Raw genomic sequence first — 16424 nt, forward strand, 5'->3', positions numbered from 1 at the left:
ACACCCACACCCACACCCACACCCACACACCCACACCCACACACCCACACCCACACCCACCACACCCACACCCACACCCACCCACACCCACACACCCACCCACACCCACACCCCACACCACACCCCACACCCACACCCACACACGCACCACACACGAACACTTCAACTAGCCCTAAACCTGAGTCAGCCCTATATTAGCCCTAGGTTTTACCCTCTTCGCCTCCTCTTTGCTTACCCGCCTCTTTGCTTACCCTGACTCTCCCCTCCACATTTATTGCTCACGTGATAAAAAACCGGGTAACTATCCTCTCGCTTGGAGCACCCCTTTTTTACACAAAAATTGATGGCCCGATCTGTTTCGATCATAAAAGAGGATTATAATGACTACAAAATATCGTTGATGTGCCGCAGCAACTGTCTCCTGGGTTTACCGCAGAGCTCTTTCAAACCGAATCTGGCACATTTTATGTTCGTAGGCCACCAAAAAAGAATCGCTCACTACTCCTACTGCACGCCTTTCCCCACTCTCATGAATGCGGGAGCAAAATCGCGCCTTCCACAAGCGAAGAATATTCAGTAATCTGCATGGACTCAGTTGCTTATGGCCTGTCGGATGCACCTGTGGGGACTACTGCCTACAGCCGTTACTCCAAGAATGAGACGCCGAAAAAAGAAAGTGATCTTTAACTGTTTCCTTTGAAATAGTAGGTCCCGAACTATCGAAAAAATGCTAGCCGCTTCACCTTTGACTGGCATCTCTAGCCTTGATTCTTGGATTCATTGCACCGTAGGACCTTTTTAAAAAAATCTTCTGTTGATAACGACTGGTTTAGTAACTTGTAATAATTAAGAATAAGTCGTTCCTTCTTAATTTATATAAGAGAGGTATATAAAACACATGCTGATTATTGTGTTGAACCCAATGGTTCAGACATGATTCGGGACATTCATGATAACTCATCTTCTTATATACTAAGTTCTGGACAACTAATAGATCTTTATCTTACTACTGCAGGAAACCCCAATATTAGAATTTGCCTAATCTAATTTATGCAAAGAGCGTAGTTGTAATCACTTATTCCAACATTTTCGAACCAACAATGATATTGGATATCCTCTGTTCATATTGTACGTTAAAGAGCCGTTCGGAGGGAAACAGGCGTAAGCCAGGTCTTTGCTCAACAGTGATTCTTTGCCGCACTCTCCAGTCATATTTTCCCCGTTAATTTTTGACTATCATATCCTATTTGCAACTAAATCTTCTCGTTTATAATTTTTGACTTTACTTTAAGTACAGTAAAAATATATCAAGGGAAAATATATACTGTTTGTAGTTAAGCGGTCCAAGAAGTATTTGTACGCAAACTAACTTTTTTGCATTGTTAACTGTTTTCAAAGGCAGTAACATCCATTTCAATTTGAGCACCTAAAGGCATTCTACCTACCACAGCCGTGCCAGCAGCTCTATCGGCTTGAGAATAGTTGGTGCAAACCGCATGTAAGTCTTCGTAATACTTTTATGTTCAAGATTAAAGCTAGATGACTCCGAAGTGTTCATCACATTCTGAGCAACTCACACTGATCTTCTCCAATGCCCTTTCTTTCCGCCAGTTTGTTTTCAACTATTAAGGAATCTGACCAGAAACAAAAACAAATCCATTTTGTTTTTTTCACTTTTTCTTGAAACTTAGAACAAAACATATACTACACAATACACAATCAGCAACAGTCGTAACAACGTCCATCACTCTCCAACTTCTCTGCTCGAATCTCTACATAATAATATATCAATTTTACCGTCTGGAACATCATCGCTACCTAGCTCTTTGTGAACCGCTACCATCAGCATGTACAGTGGTACTTTCGTGTTATCTGCAGCGAGAACTTCGACGTTTGCCAAATCAAGCCAATGTGGTAATAACCACACCTCCGAGATCTGCTCCAAAAGATACTCCAGTTTCTGCCGAAATATTTTATTGTAGAACAAGCCTATCAGCATCGAGAGGAAAGGCGTCCAATGCGGCGGTTTAGATGGGATAACTCCCAGCGCAATCTGTTCCCGCAAGTGCATTCCTAAACTTAATTCATACCTGTTCCTCAGCTGTTGATGATGCCTGCAAAATTGCAGCTTGACGTACTGCGGACCCTGCAGTCCAGCGCTTGTCATAGAACGCAAACGCTGAAAAACTCCAAGTTTCTCGAGTGCCTCCACAACGACCGTATCGTCTTTTGCCTCCCATTCTTCCTGGCACTTTTTTTCGTCCCAGTTCAAAAAGTACTGCAGCACCTCCGTCTTTGATTCACGCAAGTTGCTCCATACTTTGAAATACAACTCTTTGATTTGCCTTCCAGACATGCGGAAAACTCGGCTCCCTTGCTTGCCTCTTGTCGAATCCAGTACACTAATTGTTTCTCTTCTTCTAGTAATAGCCAGGTACCAAGCATATTTTTTTTGTATCTGAGAGTAGATCTCTCTCTTTTTTACGGTAAAAAATCTCAAATATCCAACAGGGTCCCCATGATATGGCTCAATATCTTCCAAGTATTCTTTGTATTCCTCGTCGTTTCGCAGCATTCTCTCCACAGCTAGTGCTTCCCAAGCTATCCTCCGATACGATACTTTCTGGCGAGCCCAGCAGACGCAGAGCTCGAACATTTTTTGACAGCCCTTGCATAATCCGTATTGTGTGAATACTCCCTCTGGGCAGAAGTATATATCGATACCATACAGGAAAAGATGTTTAATTTCATCGGACCGAAAGCCAAGAAACTCTAATACATTCATATTCTCAGAAGTATTGGGAAATTGTGCTTTCAGTTTCTTTCTCTCTAGCGAGACCATTTGACTTCCTTTCCGCTTATATGGCTCTTTATCAATGTCAGTGGCTGGATGGAATCTATTACTCTCAGCATTTCCACCTGTATTGGAGTCCTCGTTGGTGCTAGCAGTGGTACTGGCGGTGGTAGTAGCACTAGTCCTGGCGTTGGTGCTGGCGGTGGTAACAGCACTAGTCCTGGCATTGGTGCTGGCGGTGGTAACAGCACTAGTCCTAGCATTGGTGCTGGCGGTGGTAACAGCACTAGTCCTGACGTTGGTGCTGGCGGTGGTAACAGCACTAGTCCTAGCATTGGTGCTGGCGGTGGTAACAGCACTAGTCCTAGCATTGGTGCTGGCGGTGGTAACAGCACTAGTCCTAGCATTGGTACTATCAGCAGTATTAGCATCAGTATTAGCATTGGTACTATCAGCAGTATTAGCATCAGTATTAGCATCAGTACTAGAATTGGTACTGGCATTGGTACTGGCATCAGTACTAGAATTGGTACTGGCATTGGTACTGGCATTGGTACTGGCATTGGTACTGGCATCAGTACTAGCATTAGTACTGGCGTTAGTGCTAGCATTGGTGCTAGCATTAGTACTAGCATTGGTACTAGCATTGGTACTAGCATTGGTACTAGCATTGGTACTAGCATTGGTACTAGCATTGGTACTAGCATTGGTACTAGCATTGGTACTAGCATTGGTACTAGCATTGGTACTAGCATTGGTACTAGCATTGGTACTAGCATTGGTGCTAGCATTGGTACTATCATGAATGCCCGCGTTGCTGTCCTCATCGCTGCTGCAATAATCTCTGTACCTGTCACTACTACTTCTCTCTTGTGAACTAGACGGTAACGCAGCAACCGACATGGAGGCTGTGGCCGGATTTTCAGCCAATCTGTCCATTCTCTTTATCAGTTCCACTGTGTCTGCCGACAGGTCCGTCCTGGAGCCACAGCATCCAACATGCTGGCCCTTTTTTCCTTTCTTTGATTCAAGTCCATAAAACTCGCGTACCTGTTCGGTTATACAGCCTTCCTTAATTGGTGATAATTCACCCCTACGATTCCTTGCCGCCCAACTGTTTTTTCTAGATAATAGATAACAGAGGCCTCCTTCTCTTAGTCTTCCCACGCCTTGAATGAGCTCAATAATATTAAGTCTATTATCAAGCGTGATCACCATCATCAATTCCTTAATGTCAATTCCTTCAGTCACTAATTTTGTTCCGATGAGAACTCGCATGCCACCGTCAGTGACAAACTCCTCCGTGCGAGACACCTTTTCCGCAGCACCCAGCTTCCCGTGTATCCATACCACCTTGAAATACTCCCTCCAAGAGCAGGCCAGTTCTTCCACTTGTTTGGTTGTGCTAGCAATTACAATGGCCTTCGACTCTGGTTCAGTTTCAAACAGGGCTAAAAGAAGCTTCAGTGCTTCTTCGGGAGGTGATTCCACTTTTTTCCAAATTTTATGCACATGCCCTAAAGGCACCTCAGATTTCTCCTTAATCAGATTGAACATCTGTGTGGGATAGCTGGATAAACCTCTGCTGAGGTCTTCCGACCGTTTGAGCTCGTTGATGTCCATCGATTTCTTGCTCAGTCCCGTAAGCCCTATGCGCTGCAACGCAGCATCGGCTACAGCCTCAGGTGCTGTGCCGCTCAAAAAGATTGCTTTCTCGAAAGCGTCAAAATCGAGGTTCCTTATGCCCCCAAATTGCGGCTGCCGGTAGACCTCCGTTTCCAAGTTGTGAAACTCATCTACAATGAGGTAACCCAACTTTACATTGTTGGTCCTAAAGGTGCACTCAACAATATTATCCCACCCAGCTATCCTGTCTGTGAAGTTGGCGCTAGCAAGGTCATCGTAGATCCCCACGTATAAATCAGTAACACCATCGTAACCCTCTTCAATAAAGTTTCTTACAGTGGCCACATTCAAGAAACCGCCTCGGCGCAACCTGATCATGCAATTAGCAAGCAACACTGTGTACGGTACAAACAGAAACGACACATGTTTCACGTCGCTCTTGGACGCGAGTGCTATTAAGGGAAGATGAAACAACTCCGTCTTACCATAGCCCGGTGAGGCTTGTACTGCAACAGAGGGTGTGTCTGCCATGTATATTTCATAACATAAGCGCAACTGATGCAAGTCCCTGAATTCAAAGGATCTGCCAAAAAGTTTCCGACCTGCGACGAGGATATCGTTTGTGCTCTTGGGCTCTCGGGGCCTTTTTCGCGTTGCACTCAAAAAATTTTGATGATGATCTGAACTCGCTTCGCCTGCTACTGCTGCTACTACATCTCTCGCATTCCGAGTACTGGAGAAGGAACAATGGTAGTCTCTTTCAAGGCCTAACCATTGAATCCAGCGCTCGGAAGCTCGCTCCTGCAATAAAGTGGCGGTCGTTCCACTGACACTGGTTAACGAAAAGGAATCCACACCGTAAATGTTTCGCCCTGTTTGAACGGAATGGTTGGCCATGAGTTCACTCGTCGCCGACTCGTACAAATCTGTTTCAAATCTGCTACCTACGCAGTGCCGCCCTAGGGCAATCAACCCCTGGCGCATCTCCCGAAAATTCAGCTTCTGAGGTACATTCTTCGGAAGTTCCCTCATGTACTGTCGAAAAGTTGCATATTCAACGAGACAGCCCTTAGCGGTATTCAGAAACAAGTAGGAATACAAAACTATCCTCGAAGTATCTCGATTTGTTACTTGATTTGGATCCTCAAACCCCACGACATCCATCCAAGGATCGTGTTTAAAGGCGTCATAACTGTTACCAAGCGCACATATCTGCATTTGCCTTAGCACAGTGACAAAGTAAAACAAGTAATCTGAAGTGAGTCCGTCAAGTGTCTTTAGTCGAGGCTCCGATGAACCGTTCTTGTTATAATCAGTGTATAGTTGGATGCGCCTTGTTATATCGTCGACGTATACGTTGCGCTGAGGACCGGCAAAAGCGAGTAGCTGAAGCTCTGGATACCGGTAAGGGTATCCTACGGCAAAATGGATCATCCACATAAGTGGCACCGTAAGCTCGTCAATTGCAACAGCCACTTTATTTTTAAGAGCCGCGGTCATTTTGTTAGTATCTCTTCTCAACTTTGGCAGCACAATTTCACGATATTTAACAGGTATCATTTGAAGAAAAGAATCGTTTTCCAGATACTCGTCAATTCCTCGCTTTGGCTCTCTGAACAACACGTCTCGATTACGCAAAATGAGACTGGCAATATCAACCACTGTAGGCATATAAAAGCAATTGTTCAACTCTTCCCAAAGGTTGTCAAACTGAGCCTTGCATGCAAAGTAAAAGCTGCGGACATACTCGCGATTAAACAGTTTTCCACATACTGATATACCATCAGAAGAAGGTACCAAAGTTATTCTATAAGAGTCCTTCAGCGCGGTTTCCTGTGCTACTTCGTGGTACAGAATTTTGATCCATTTCCACATCGCAACGCCGTTGTTGTCATCAAATATATCTAAATCCTTTGCGGTGCAAGCACAAGAAGACACCAATAAAGCTTTCACGGCATCTAGTGTTTTTCTGAGCCTTCGTGGAGTGTTAGGACTGCGCAACTTGCATACTTTTAAGCCATGCTCGTCCACAGAGGGAATAACGGATTGTTCATTCGCAACAGATAGATCTTCTTCCTCACCAGCACCACCACGGGGTCCCGCCCCAAAATTAAGCGCACATGCTCGCAAGATAATATGCAAAATATCACCCAATCCGTCTTTTTTGTTCATCATATCGTTACATATCTGTGAAAAGTACTTTATCTCGGTGGGTTTACGTGGGCATAGATCACGTTTCAGCCGCTCTGTGTCGACTTTCTTACCGCCAGGTAAACTTGCTTGATATGCGGAAAAAATCGAAAGCTCATTTACGTGTAGTAACAAAAACATGTAGGGTGCCAAATTGTATCCATATTTCCTTATGGTGCTTTTCTGAAGACTCCTTACAATAGGCGTGCCAGAAACAAAGTTGGTGAAAGTACGCATCGTAGAGCTGTCGTTCGGCCTGGAACTCGCAGTTTCGTAACAACGTTCCAGGACACGAAAACTCAACTCACTATAGTATCCTCTGTTGAGGTAAAAAAGAGAAAGGATATCGTAATCTTTCCTATTAAATTTCAAAGTATGTACTTGAAACAACGTGTAGACCATCAAGTTGATTTTCTTGGGAATAAGATACTTTGAAGGGTATGGTTCGTCTTCAACAAACGTCAGAAACTTTTGTACATTTTTCTTGACCATGAAGGCAATGACAATTTTTTCAAAAGACCTTTTCCTATCGATTGCACCAGTTCTGAATTTCGCCACTTTGATTAGACCAGACTTTTCGTCTTCGTAGAATGATCGCACTTCCGTGCCGACAGTTTCAAATAAAGTTATTGAGTGACAATGTAACAAGTCGTTTTTGTTATTTAGAGCGGACTCAAACTCCTCAAAGTTTGCTTTTTCAAACTTACGCTTATCGGAAACTTCCATTTTATTTTTGTAAGTTTCGAAATTAACAATAGTATGTTGATTGTTATGCTTTTTGACAAGAAATCCATCAATATAAACAAAAGATTGTCCAGTTTCCACCTTATCATCATCTAGGAATGCAATTGAGCTACTCTATTGAGAAGATGCAGAATTATGTAGCGAGCACCCAAAAAAAAAAAGACCTCTGCTACACAAGTGCAAATCTCCAGCAGCAACAAAGCACAGTTAATAAAAAATCCCATCAAGATTAGCCACTGACCCCTTCAAGCACAACATAGAAAACAGAGAGATATCCGTTTTTTCCTGAGGATCGTCATTCATCGCTTGATTTCCGGCCTGCAAAAATAAAGTAGTCGGTACGTACTTTCTTTTCCAACTTCCATGTTTGTGCGTAGTATCTCAATCTGTCTGCTTAGTCGAGGAGAACCAGGATTCTGTTCATTGCTCAAGCCGCTTCATGGATGTTCTCTTGGTTACTTAAACATGAACCAGTTGGTCGCTTCAAGAAATTATGCGCTCAGCCTGCAGCTTCTTCCGGTCTCGAAAAGATCAATATAATAAAACCTTATGAATTACATTTCCTTATTAGGTATATGACCTCTCGCTTCGAAAAATTCGCGTAACTTTTCCGACGTTTCATCTCGAGAACAGGAAAAATATATTACCCCGCTTGAAAAGAAAACACACCCATCCACAAACTTCGTATCAAGTTACTTCCTTGGTGCTCTCTCCCACTATATAAGAAACCTTGACGCTAGGATCTTTGACTACAATAGGCGCCACAACTGCCTAAACAGGAAATAATGACAGAGTTCGTACAACGTTACTTCAAGCATGCTATATGTCCCTACGGCCTTGTCTAGCACCATCCACCATGCAATATGGTAACATATATATACGCCCCTCCACTGCCTACGTCAACACACCTGCCATCCTTCACATCTCACCACTACTCCATATCCACTACCAACCACCCCCCGTCCATCTATCATTCAACCACCACACCCACTTGTCCTACCATCTACGACCTCTACAACATACCTAACATAATATGTAAACCATCAAACGTAAACAATAATACCCTATCACTACTCCCCATCCCACCTCCAACCGCATATGAACACCTGCCATGCCTTCTTCTTTTCCATGATAGCTCCCCATACGCCTACGGATGCTAAGAATAAACTACTCCCATCTTACCCTACTGCCACACTGCTCCTCATCCTCACCTCTCACTCAGTTGCCATGGTTACCACTCTACATCACCATACACGGCACTTACCTCAGCGCTTCACACCCTGTGCCATTTGCCCATAAAATCCACTTTTATTCCCATTTTTGTGTTTATAATGTATTCTACGGACCCAAATATCATATATATGCACTTACTCGCATCTAATATAACGTATTTTTCCACATACTGTCTACTCATTATGTACATATATTTATCAAAATCTCAAAAAATCACCTCATGAATCACCCAAACATAAAAATTTCTTACACATTACATCACAATTACCTATGCCAACATAATAAGAGGCACGTCATTTACGTTCAATTTCTTATAATATCTGTCTTTTAAATGTCCAACCAAGTTCCAAATCTTGTCTATTCCTATGAAGCTTTTACTTGTAGTAACGTAATCTGATTCCTTGGACTATAGAGGATTCACACCCTTTGTTTTTGAAAGAGCAGCACCAGTAGAAGGTTTCAAGTAACCCTTGACCAAGTGTAGAGATTGACTAATAGTTTCATGAGAGGTGTGAACAACAATCAATTTGAAATAGCATACAAAACGTTACTTTAGGAACAAAAATCTGGTGCTATGATGGTACCGTAAAGCTCGCTTAACGGACTCAAAAAGGATGGAGTAAAGTTTTCGAATAAAATGCTGAAAGGTAAGATATTTCCTACGTTGTATCAGAATGACAAGGATTTACTCAGAATAGCATCCAGCTAACTGTTCTGTAATATGAATGTCATCTTTGTAGCAGAGAAAAAGATCTTCAATGCAACCTTGAGTCGCAAAACAGAGTCTGATCGGTATTGGTTATGTAACAGAAAAATTAGAATGGGCACACAGTTTCCGAACAGATATTAGGTTCACTGATAAGTCGGGAATGTAGGAGACATCACTCAATTGAACCGTGCCTATCTGCACAGTTCCAGAGCCTATGATGGGTATGAAGCCACCAACCACCATTACATATTCTTCTGTAGAGAACCGAGTTTACGAGAGAACAGTCGAAGATAGCATGCAAAGCCAAGATGTTGGTGGTTTCCGGTTTGCTCTGCTGGGTGGCGTTTCATAGTCTGTCATCGCCACGCTAGCAGACGAAGGTGCGCTTAACTTGTCATTAGGATATAACTTAAAGATTCTGGCTTCCGGGAGCCTTCTCTTAAGCAGAGAACAGTTGCTTAAGCGACAGTCCGCGCCACAAATCAGACATCCTTTATTTCCTTTCTTTTGATAACTTCTTTTGTCTTGCGCAGCCAATGCGTCGGATACTAAAGAGGAAGAGCCCGATGAAGTCTTTAATTTACAAAATCTAATGACTTGTGATAGTTGAAGAGACTTGGAGTCACCGAACTTCTCGTGAAAAGATTCTTTTAGTTGGGGTATGAAAGCCATCAATAGCAATGCAATATTTGTATCACGTTGTTTCTTTCTGTCCTGTTCCTCACTGCTGTCTTCCAGCATTGTGAGTATAGTTTTTCAAATAGAAAACGATTTCATCTACAGACTTGGAAGATATATTTGTTAAATCCTCTATAAGAGTAAGCCTGGATCCAATAGTGACTTCATTATAGTTTTCTTTGAAGTACGAAAAAATGTCATAAGCAGAGACCCTTCCAGGAGAATCATCACATATTTCAGTTCATTTCTTATGCAGCTTCATCAACAATAGTTTTTTTTTAAAAGCTTGACCCAGAATCTATTGGATATGGTCTCGGAAGCGTTGCTCTCGGGGCTCATTACTAATTATAAATTAGTTATACTTCTTAGGGTAGTACATTTTAACAAAATTAAGAAGGAACGACTTATTCTAAATTACTACAACTTACTAAACAACTAATTATCAACAACATATTAAGTGAGCCCGTGAATAATTGGAAATTATCTTGATGAGTTTTTGCCCTTTTTCAATCATATGATTTAATAAGCCATCGGCAGTTGCATAACGCGCGCCCGCTTGGCGGCTTTTTTTTTTCAAACTATATATAAATCCAGCTGCCAGAAGTTGCAACTCTAAATGACAGGTACCTCAAACTGCCATCTCATCGCCAAAATGAAAGATACTGATATTGAAGATGAGAAGAGCGTGGGATTATTATCTCCCGAACATCTCGAATCCCAGGAGACTGTGCTACCTCAGGACGTTTTTAGAAATGGCCTTACATGGTACTCGTATGAGGTTTACAAATCCTTAATTTTTCGAATCTGGCTGTTATTATGGCTGCCACTTAGTATTTGGTGGAAAATGTCCACAAATTGGACTTATCCGTGTTTAGCTTCGAGTTTTTTGTTTCTAGTGCTAGCGTTTTTACCCCTTAGTCATTCTCTATCTCGTGACCGTGCCTTATCAAAACAACTTACCGAATTTTCCAAAGCAATTACCAGAAATGCACCAGGTACGAACGCTGATGATTGGAAAAATGTTGCAGCAAGTTTGAATTCATACTTGTATGAGAGCAAAGCTTGGAATACCAGGTACCTCTTTTTTGAAGCCTTGGACTGTCAAGAAGCATTCAGAAGAATCATTCTTGAACCGTTCTTTTTGCAAAAAGATGAAGCTGCAAGGATTAAGTCATTCAGGGAATCCGTTCCTTACATCGAAGAGGCCGTGCAGACTTATTTTGCGGAAGTTGACAAACGGTGGAAGTTGTTTGATAGTGAGAAATCATGGAGCCCCGTTGACCTGGAAAACGCTCAGCTTCCCAAGGATACTCATAGGTTTAAGCTTACTTGGGTTTTAAAGAGGAATTTAAGTATTTTTTCATTGATTTCATTCCTTAATTTTTTAGTCTGCATATATGTGTCACGGGAAATGTGCCTTCTATTACGCACCTTGTATCTCGGGTGTATATTTTTCATGATCGTAAAAGGTTTCACAAATACAAAAAAGGTTCTGATTATGAGCATGGAGCACAATATGCAGTTTTTGTCAACGATTATAAATGAGCAGAAGACTGGTGCTAATGGATGGGACGAAATTGCAAAGAAAATGAATAAGTACTTGTTTGAAAAGAAAGTCTGGAAAAACGAAGAGTTTTTCTTCGACGGGACTGATTGTGAACGGTTTTTTAGCGACAGGTTCTACCACCCTCTATCTTCAAAAAAATCCACGTGGCCTGTACCATTGAATGTTGAACTATGGCCATACGTTAAAGAAGCGCAAGCATCTCGTGGTGACAATTCTCTAGTGTAGAGTTCGATACTATTTTTTTATGTTAGAGCGTGTGTAATTTAGCACACCTTCTATTCTTTATTATTATATCCATTGTTCGTTACAAATAAAAAAAAACAGGGTGTAACCATCCTGCTACACGCACAAAACTTATTGCCCTCTTTTCCTAATAACACCATACTAAATTAGATGCCTTGAAGAGTCGGTTAATATTTTCGTTAAACAACTTCATCTACACAACTCAGCTCGGTCCGCAGCAATAATGCATTGGTAGTGTGTGTAAAAGTTAAAACTCTGGAGTAATAGTCGGCTATTGACTACTGGTTACGACGGGTATTATCTATTTCTTTCATACATAACTACGATGACCTTTTTTCAGATCTACAATCAACAATATAGCTTTCTGCACTCGGCCATTTATAGGACGAACTCTTTCCCATGTGGACATACTTGAAGATAATCAGATTCATGACACAAAAAGATCTAAATTTTGTGTGGGAAGTTGCAAGTGCAACCTTAGAGTCTTACATGTCACGTTTACCGTTGCGGGATATAAACTGCTATATGGAGACTATTATAATATACCGTTCTGATATTATTGTAACTATTTAGGATTAGTGGTTCACAAAGAAGCGGTCGATGAGCAGTTGATTAGGAAATATTTACGTAACTATATTGTTGATATACACGTAGTGTTGTAATATGAATCAGCTATCATCTACTAACTAGTATTTACGTTACTAGTATATTATCATATACGGTGTTAGAAGATGACGCAAATGATGAGAAATAGTCATCTAAATTAGTGGAAGCTAAAACGCAAGGATTGATAATGTAATAGGATCAATGAATAACAACATATAAAACGATGATAATAATGTTTATAGAATTGTGTAGAATTGCAGATTCCCTTTTATGGGTTCCTAAATCCCGGAGGAGAACTTCTAGTATATCTACATACCTAATATCATTGCCTTATTAAAAAATGGAATCTCAACAACTACATCAGAATCTACTCAAGTCTGTCTCTACCGGCTGTCACCTTTCAATCATACGGCCAACTGTTGTACAATGTGCGCGTGCTTAGCTTTGGGCGGCATTTTTCAGCCTACAAACACAGATGATAGTTTAACGAGCTATATAAACGAACCACTAGGATGCCGTAACTGCAAAACTATGTCTCCAAAACCACATCGCTACAGGCATGGAAGAAAGCATATATGAAAAGAGCGTGAGTTCTTTATCATCCGAAATGTTTGATTGCTACAATTCCACACTACCCAAGTATGTATTCAGAAGTTTTTTCACTTGGTTTTGCTATGAGAAATTCAACTCCTTAACATTCCGTATTTAGCTATTGTTATCCATATTACTCATCAATATGCAGAGGGTTTGTCAAAGGATGCGTCATTCGTTCATCTCTCTTTTTCTTATATAAATGATAGTTAGTGCTTCATGGGTTTAGTTAGAGGACGTACCTTCGCAAAACAACTCGATCAGTTTGCTAAAGAAATCGTTGAAAATACAGCAGGTACAGAAATCGAAAGCTGGGAAAGTGTTGCAGGAAATTTCAACTCTTATTTGTATGAAAATAAACTTTGGAACACCAAATACTTTTTTTTCGATGGCCCCAGTTGCCACGAAGCATTTAGAAGAAACCTTCTCTGGATTTCTTCAAAAAGTAACGGCACAAAATCGGAAGTATTCAGGAAACATCCTTATATTGAAGAAGCTCTGAATGTTTATTTTTCAGAAGTGGATAAACAATGGAACCGGATCTATCCTGAAGCACCATAAATTGCAGTATTTGTCAAGTATTATAGGTGAACTAGGGAAGTCTAATGCAAATGGCTGGGACATAATTGCGAAGAAGATGAATTTATACATGTGTGAGCAGAAAATTTGGGGCCTAGACGTCTTTTTCTTTGATGGGGATGATTGTGCACACTTTTTCGACCATTATTTTCTCAGTGATCTACCTCCAAGAAAATCTTTCTGGCCTTTATTACCAAATGCTGAATTGTTGCCATATATCGAGAAGGCACAATCAGTCTTGGATAACACGTAGGCAGCATGGATATCAGTATGCGCCTTTAATTAAGCGTGTTAATCTATCTGCCATGCAAATTGTCAATAGTGCTAATCTGAATAACAATCAACAATCTCGTGCGACTAAATCAAAAATAATAATTGATAATAAACTAAACTCGACGGCCAGATTAGTGACTTCTATTGTTCTGGCTACCCATGTTTGTATAGATTATAGGAAGCATGAAACGTTTTTTGTGCCTGTGACTGTAAAACAGAAGGCGCCTATAATTTCTTTTTTTTTTTGCAGTAATTGGTATCATCCTTCATTTTTTATTATTAAGGTTATAAATTTGGTTTTCTACAGTTTGCAAAAGCTAATTTCCGCTCATTTTCACCAAAGATATGCTTTAATATTTGGTCCAAGTTTGATTTATCAGGAAAAATTCCATTACGTAGCAAGAAATCACTTAAGTGAACCATATTAAGCACATATGTAATGAATTTTTGGGTCTTAATTCTACTTGCATAAATTGGTAACGTACTATTTTTATTGCCTGTTATCTTAAATCCAGAACATAATGTAGGTCATCCCTATGCGCATTGAGAAGTAGTAGAAATCCAAGTCAAACACTAAGCCCGTCGTAATGATACTTTCAGTACAAGCTATTTTGCAGGAACTGTGATACGAAAAGTATAGCATCGATCTCGATTCAGTGACGCTACGGGCGAGTAATTTAAACAGTAACGTTGGGAAAGTGTTAGTTCAAGGAACCATGTGGCTGTTGCTTTTGCTGTATACAAGGTTTCTCTAGATATTATGCTACACATTGAATTCTTGAAGTTGTCGAATTTAGCAAAAATGAATGATCATCTCATTTCTTTTCGCCGATGACAAATTAATGATTACGTAATACTCACAAGAATGTCCGCTACTAGGTCGAATATATAGATAATTGACATGTGAAATATGCAGCTAGGCGCGTATGAAGCTTCGAAATATGTTGCAGATGACGATATGCCTCGCATAGAAATGAAGAATTGCTTCAAAGATAGTAATAAAAGTTATTCAAGGCAACATATAGCAGACGTTCTTCGATAGATAGAGGGGTGTAAATGGAGTAAAGACGACCATGTATAGTCAGTACAACATTACTCCCGTTTTGAGGCATATTTTATTGCCGCTTTTCATCTCTTTGCTCACTTTATCCATTAGCATGAAATAAATTCTCTAAGCTAAAAAAGATGTGAGAATGTTTTTTAACGCAAAGCAAAAACCCCGCAGTTTACTACCGTCTGCGCAGTAATCTCAGCCAAGCAAAACGATAAGTAATATTTCTTCGGTTTCCACAGCTTCACAGAAACTGTTGTGGAGTATTTTTCTATTCTGCTCCTTTCTCTTTCCAAAAGGAGAAATAGATGACAATGCAGCCGTTAGCCCAATCATCAAAAGCGATGAAAGAGGCAATATTTGAAATAAAAAATTGTACTCATGCATTTGCTACGTACTAATGCGGCCTATCATTTGCGCATAGTGGAAACTTTATTTCAACGGATTCGCTTCATAGAGCGAATAAATTGCATATCGAGATACCGGATTTCCCTTTCTCTGATAGAAAAACCGGAGAATACGCGCATGTCCAAATATAGAAAGAAAAGGGTTATTTTTACTTTTTCCCTTTCTGTTTCTGGAAAGAAGTTTATTAAGCTTTTGCATTTATGCAAAAGTGGTTGCGGCTTCCCTGATTTTGAAACAGCAAAGCCATAGAATAGAATCTTTACGATTATCTTAGAGTAGTGACAAGCCACTTTATGTTATTATTAGAAACAGGGCAATCTATAAGATCACAAGTGTCTTCATTTTTTACGGGCGTTGTATTTTACAGGTTATGGAGTGAGCTTCAAGGGAAGAATGTTTAAAAAGCTTAATTAGATATTATGAGTTTATACAGATGCAGCTGGTGACGTGAGTATTGCGCCTCGTCTTTCAAGTAAATTACCTCTGTTCTCAAAAATAAAGTATTTTATGCTTTGTGTGTAACCAGCTCTTTTCTCTGCTACGGACGGGGGAGGCATGAAGTATGAGTGTTGTTCTAATTGTGTAGAAGCAAAATTTCCTTTTTTGCAAAAGGGCTGATGCGCCAAGCAATACGTTAGTAATCCTATGGTAATTAGGAACCAAACGAATGAAGTTCCGGCAGTTGCTATTATCTTGTTCTCATCACTACTGGCGTTTCAAATAAATTGTAATTTTTTTGTAGAAGTACAAGCGAATGACATGATATGGTCTAGCCGTACAACAGAAATTTTTTTGTTAATAAAAAAAAAGAGGATAAAACAGTTAGATATCAGGCAAATCTCTCTCTCTTGCAATGTTCTAAACACCAAGTTTGACTTTTTTTTCTTTCAATGCTGTTTTGTCGTCGTGTTCATAAGCTTCTTGCCCAAGTACTTACGATGATTGGCTTCACAATCGGAACATATTCATGTTACAGATTCTCTATTTCCTGTTTGCTAAAAAGTAAGTGCTGGAGCAATCAGCTAAACTGACTTTGTAAGCCTTCAGAACAGGGTTAAAATTTTGCTCTTTTACGTGATATTAGGTCATGCCACATTATACGTGTATATATACATAAATTGCTACGATAGAA

General features: G+C 40.4%; 3 protein-coding genes across 3 annotated transcripts; 1 reads left to right on the top strand and 2 right to left on the bottom strand.

The window, feature by feature from the left end:
• Nucleotides 1-1744: 1744 nt before the first annotated feature.
• Nucleotides 1745-7336, bottom strand: SMKI08G0010 (uncharacterized protein; the record flags this gene model as incomplete). The annotated part of the gene is made up of 1 exon (XM_056222798.1): nucleotides 1745-7336. The coding sequence occupies one exon, from the start codon at nucleotides 7334-7336 to the stop codon at nucleotides 1745-1747; it is 5592 nt and encodes a 1863-aa protein (XP_056082453.1).
• Nucleotides 7337-9566: 2230 nt separating this feature from the next.
• SMKI08G0020 (uncharacterized protein) lies at nucleotides 9567-10037 on the bottom strand (the record flags this gene model as incomplete). Its single annotated transcript, XM_056222799.1, has 1 exon — nucleotides 9567-10037. One exon carries the CDS (start codon nucleotides 10035-10037, stop codon nucleotides 9567-9569), a length of 471 nt encoding a protein of 156 aa, XP_056082454.1.
• Nucleotides 10038-10590: 553 nt separating this feature from the next.
• On the top strand, nucleotides 10591-11766 carry SMKI08G0030 (DUP/COS family protein; the record flags this gene model as incomplete). Its single annotated transcript, XM_056222800.1, has 1 exon — nucleotides 10591-11766. The coding sequence occupies one exon, from the start codon at nucleotides 10591-10593 to the stop codon at nucleotides 11764-11766; it is 1176 nt and encodes a 391-aa protein (XP_056082455.1).
• Between the last annotated feature and the right edge of the window lie 4658 nt (nucleotides 11767-16424).

This window comes from Saccharomyces mikatae, assembly GCF_947241705.1.
Source record: "Saccharomyces mikatae IFO 1815 strain IFO1815 genome assembly, chromosome: 8".
NCBI classification, from domain to species: domain Eukaryota; kingdom Fungi; phylum Ascomycota; class Saccharomycetes; order Saccharomycetales; family Saccharomycetaceae; genus Saccharomyces; species Saccharomyces mikatae.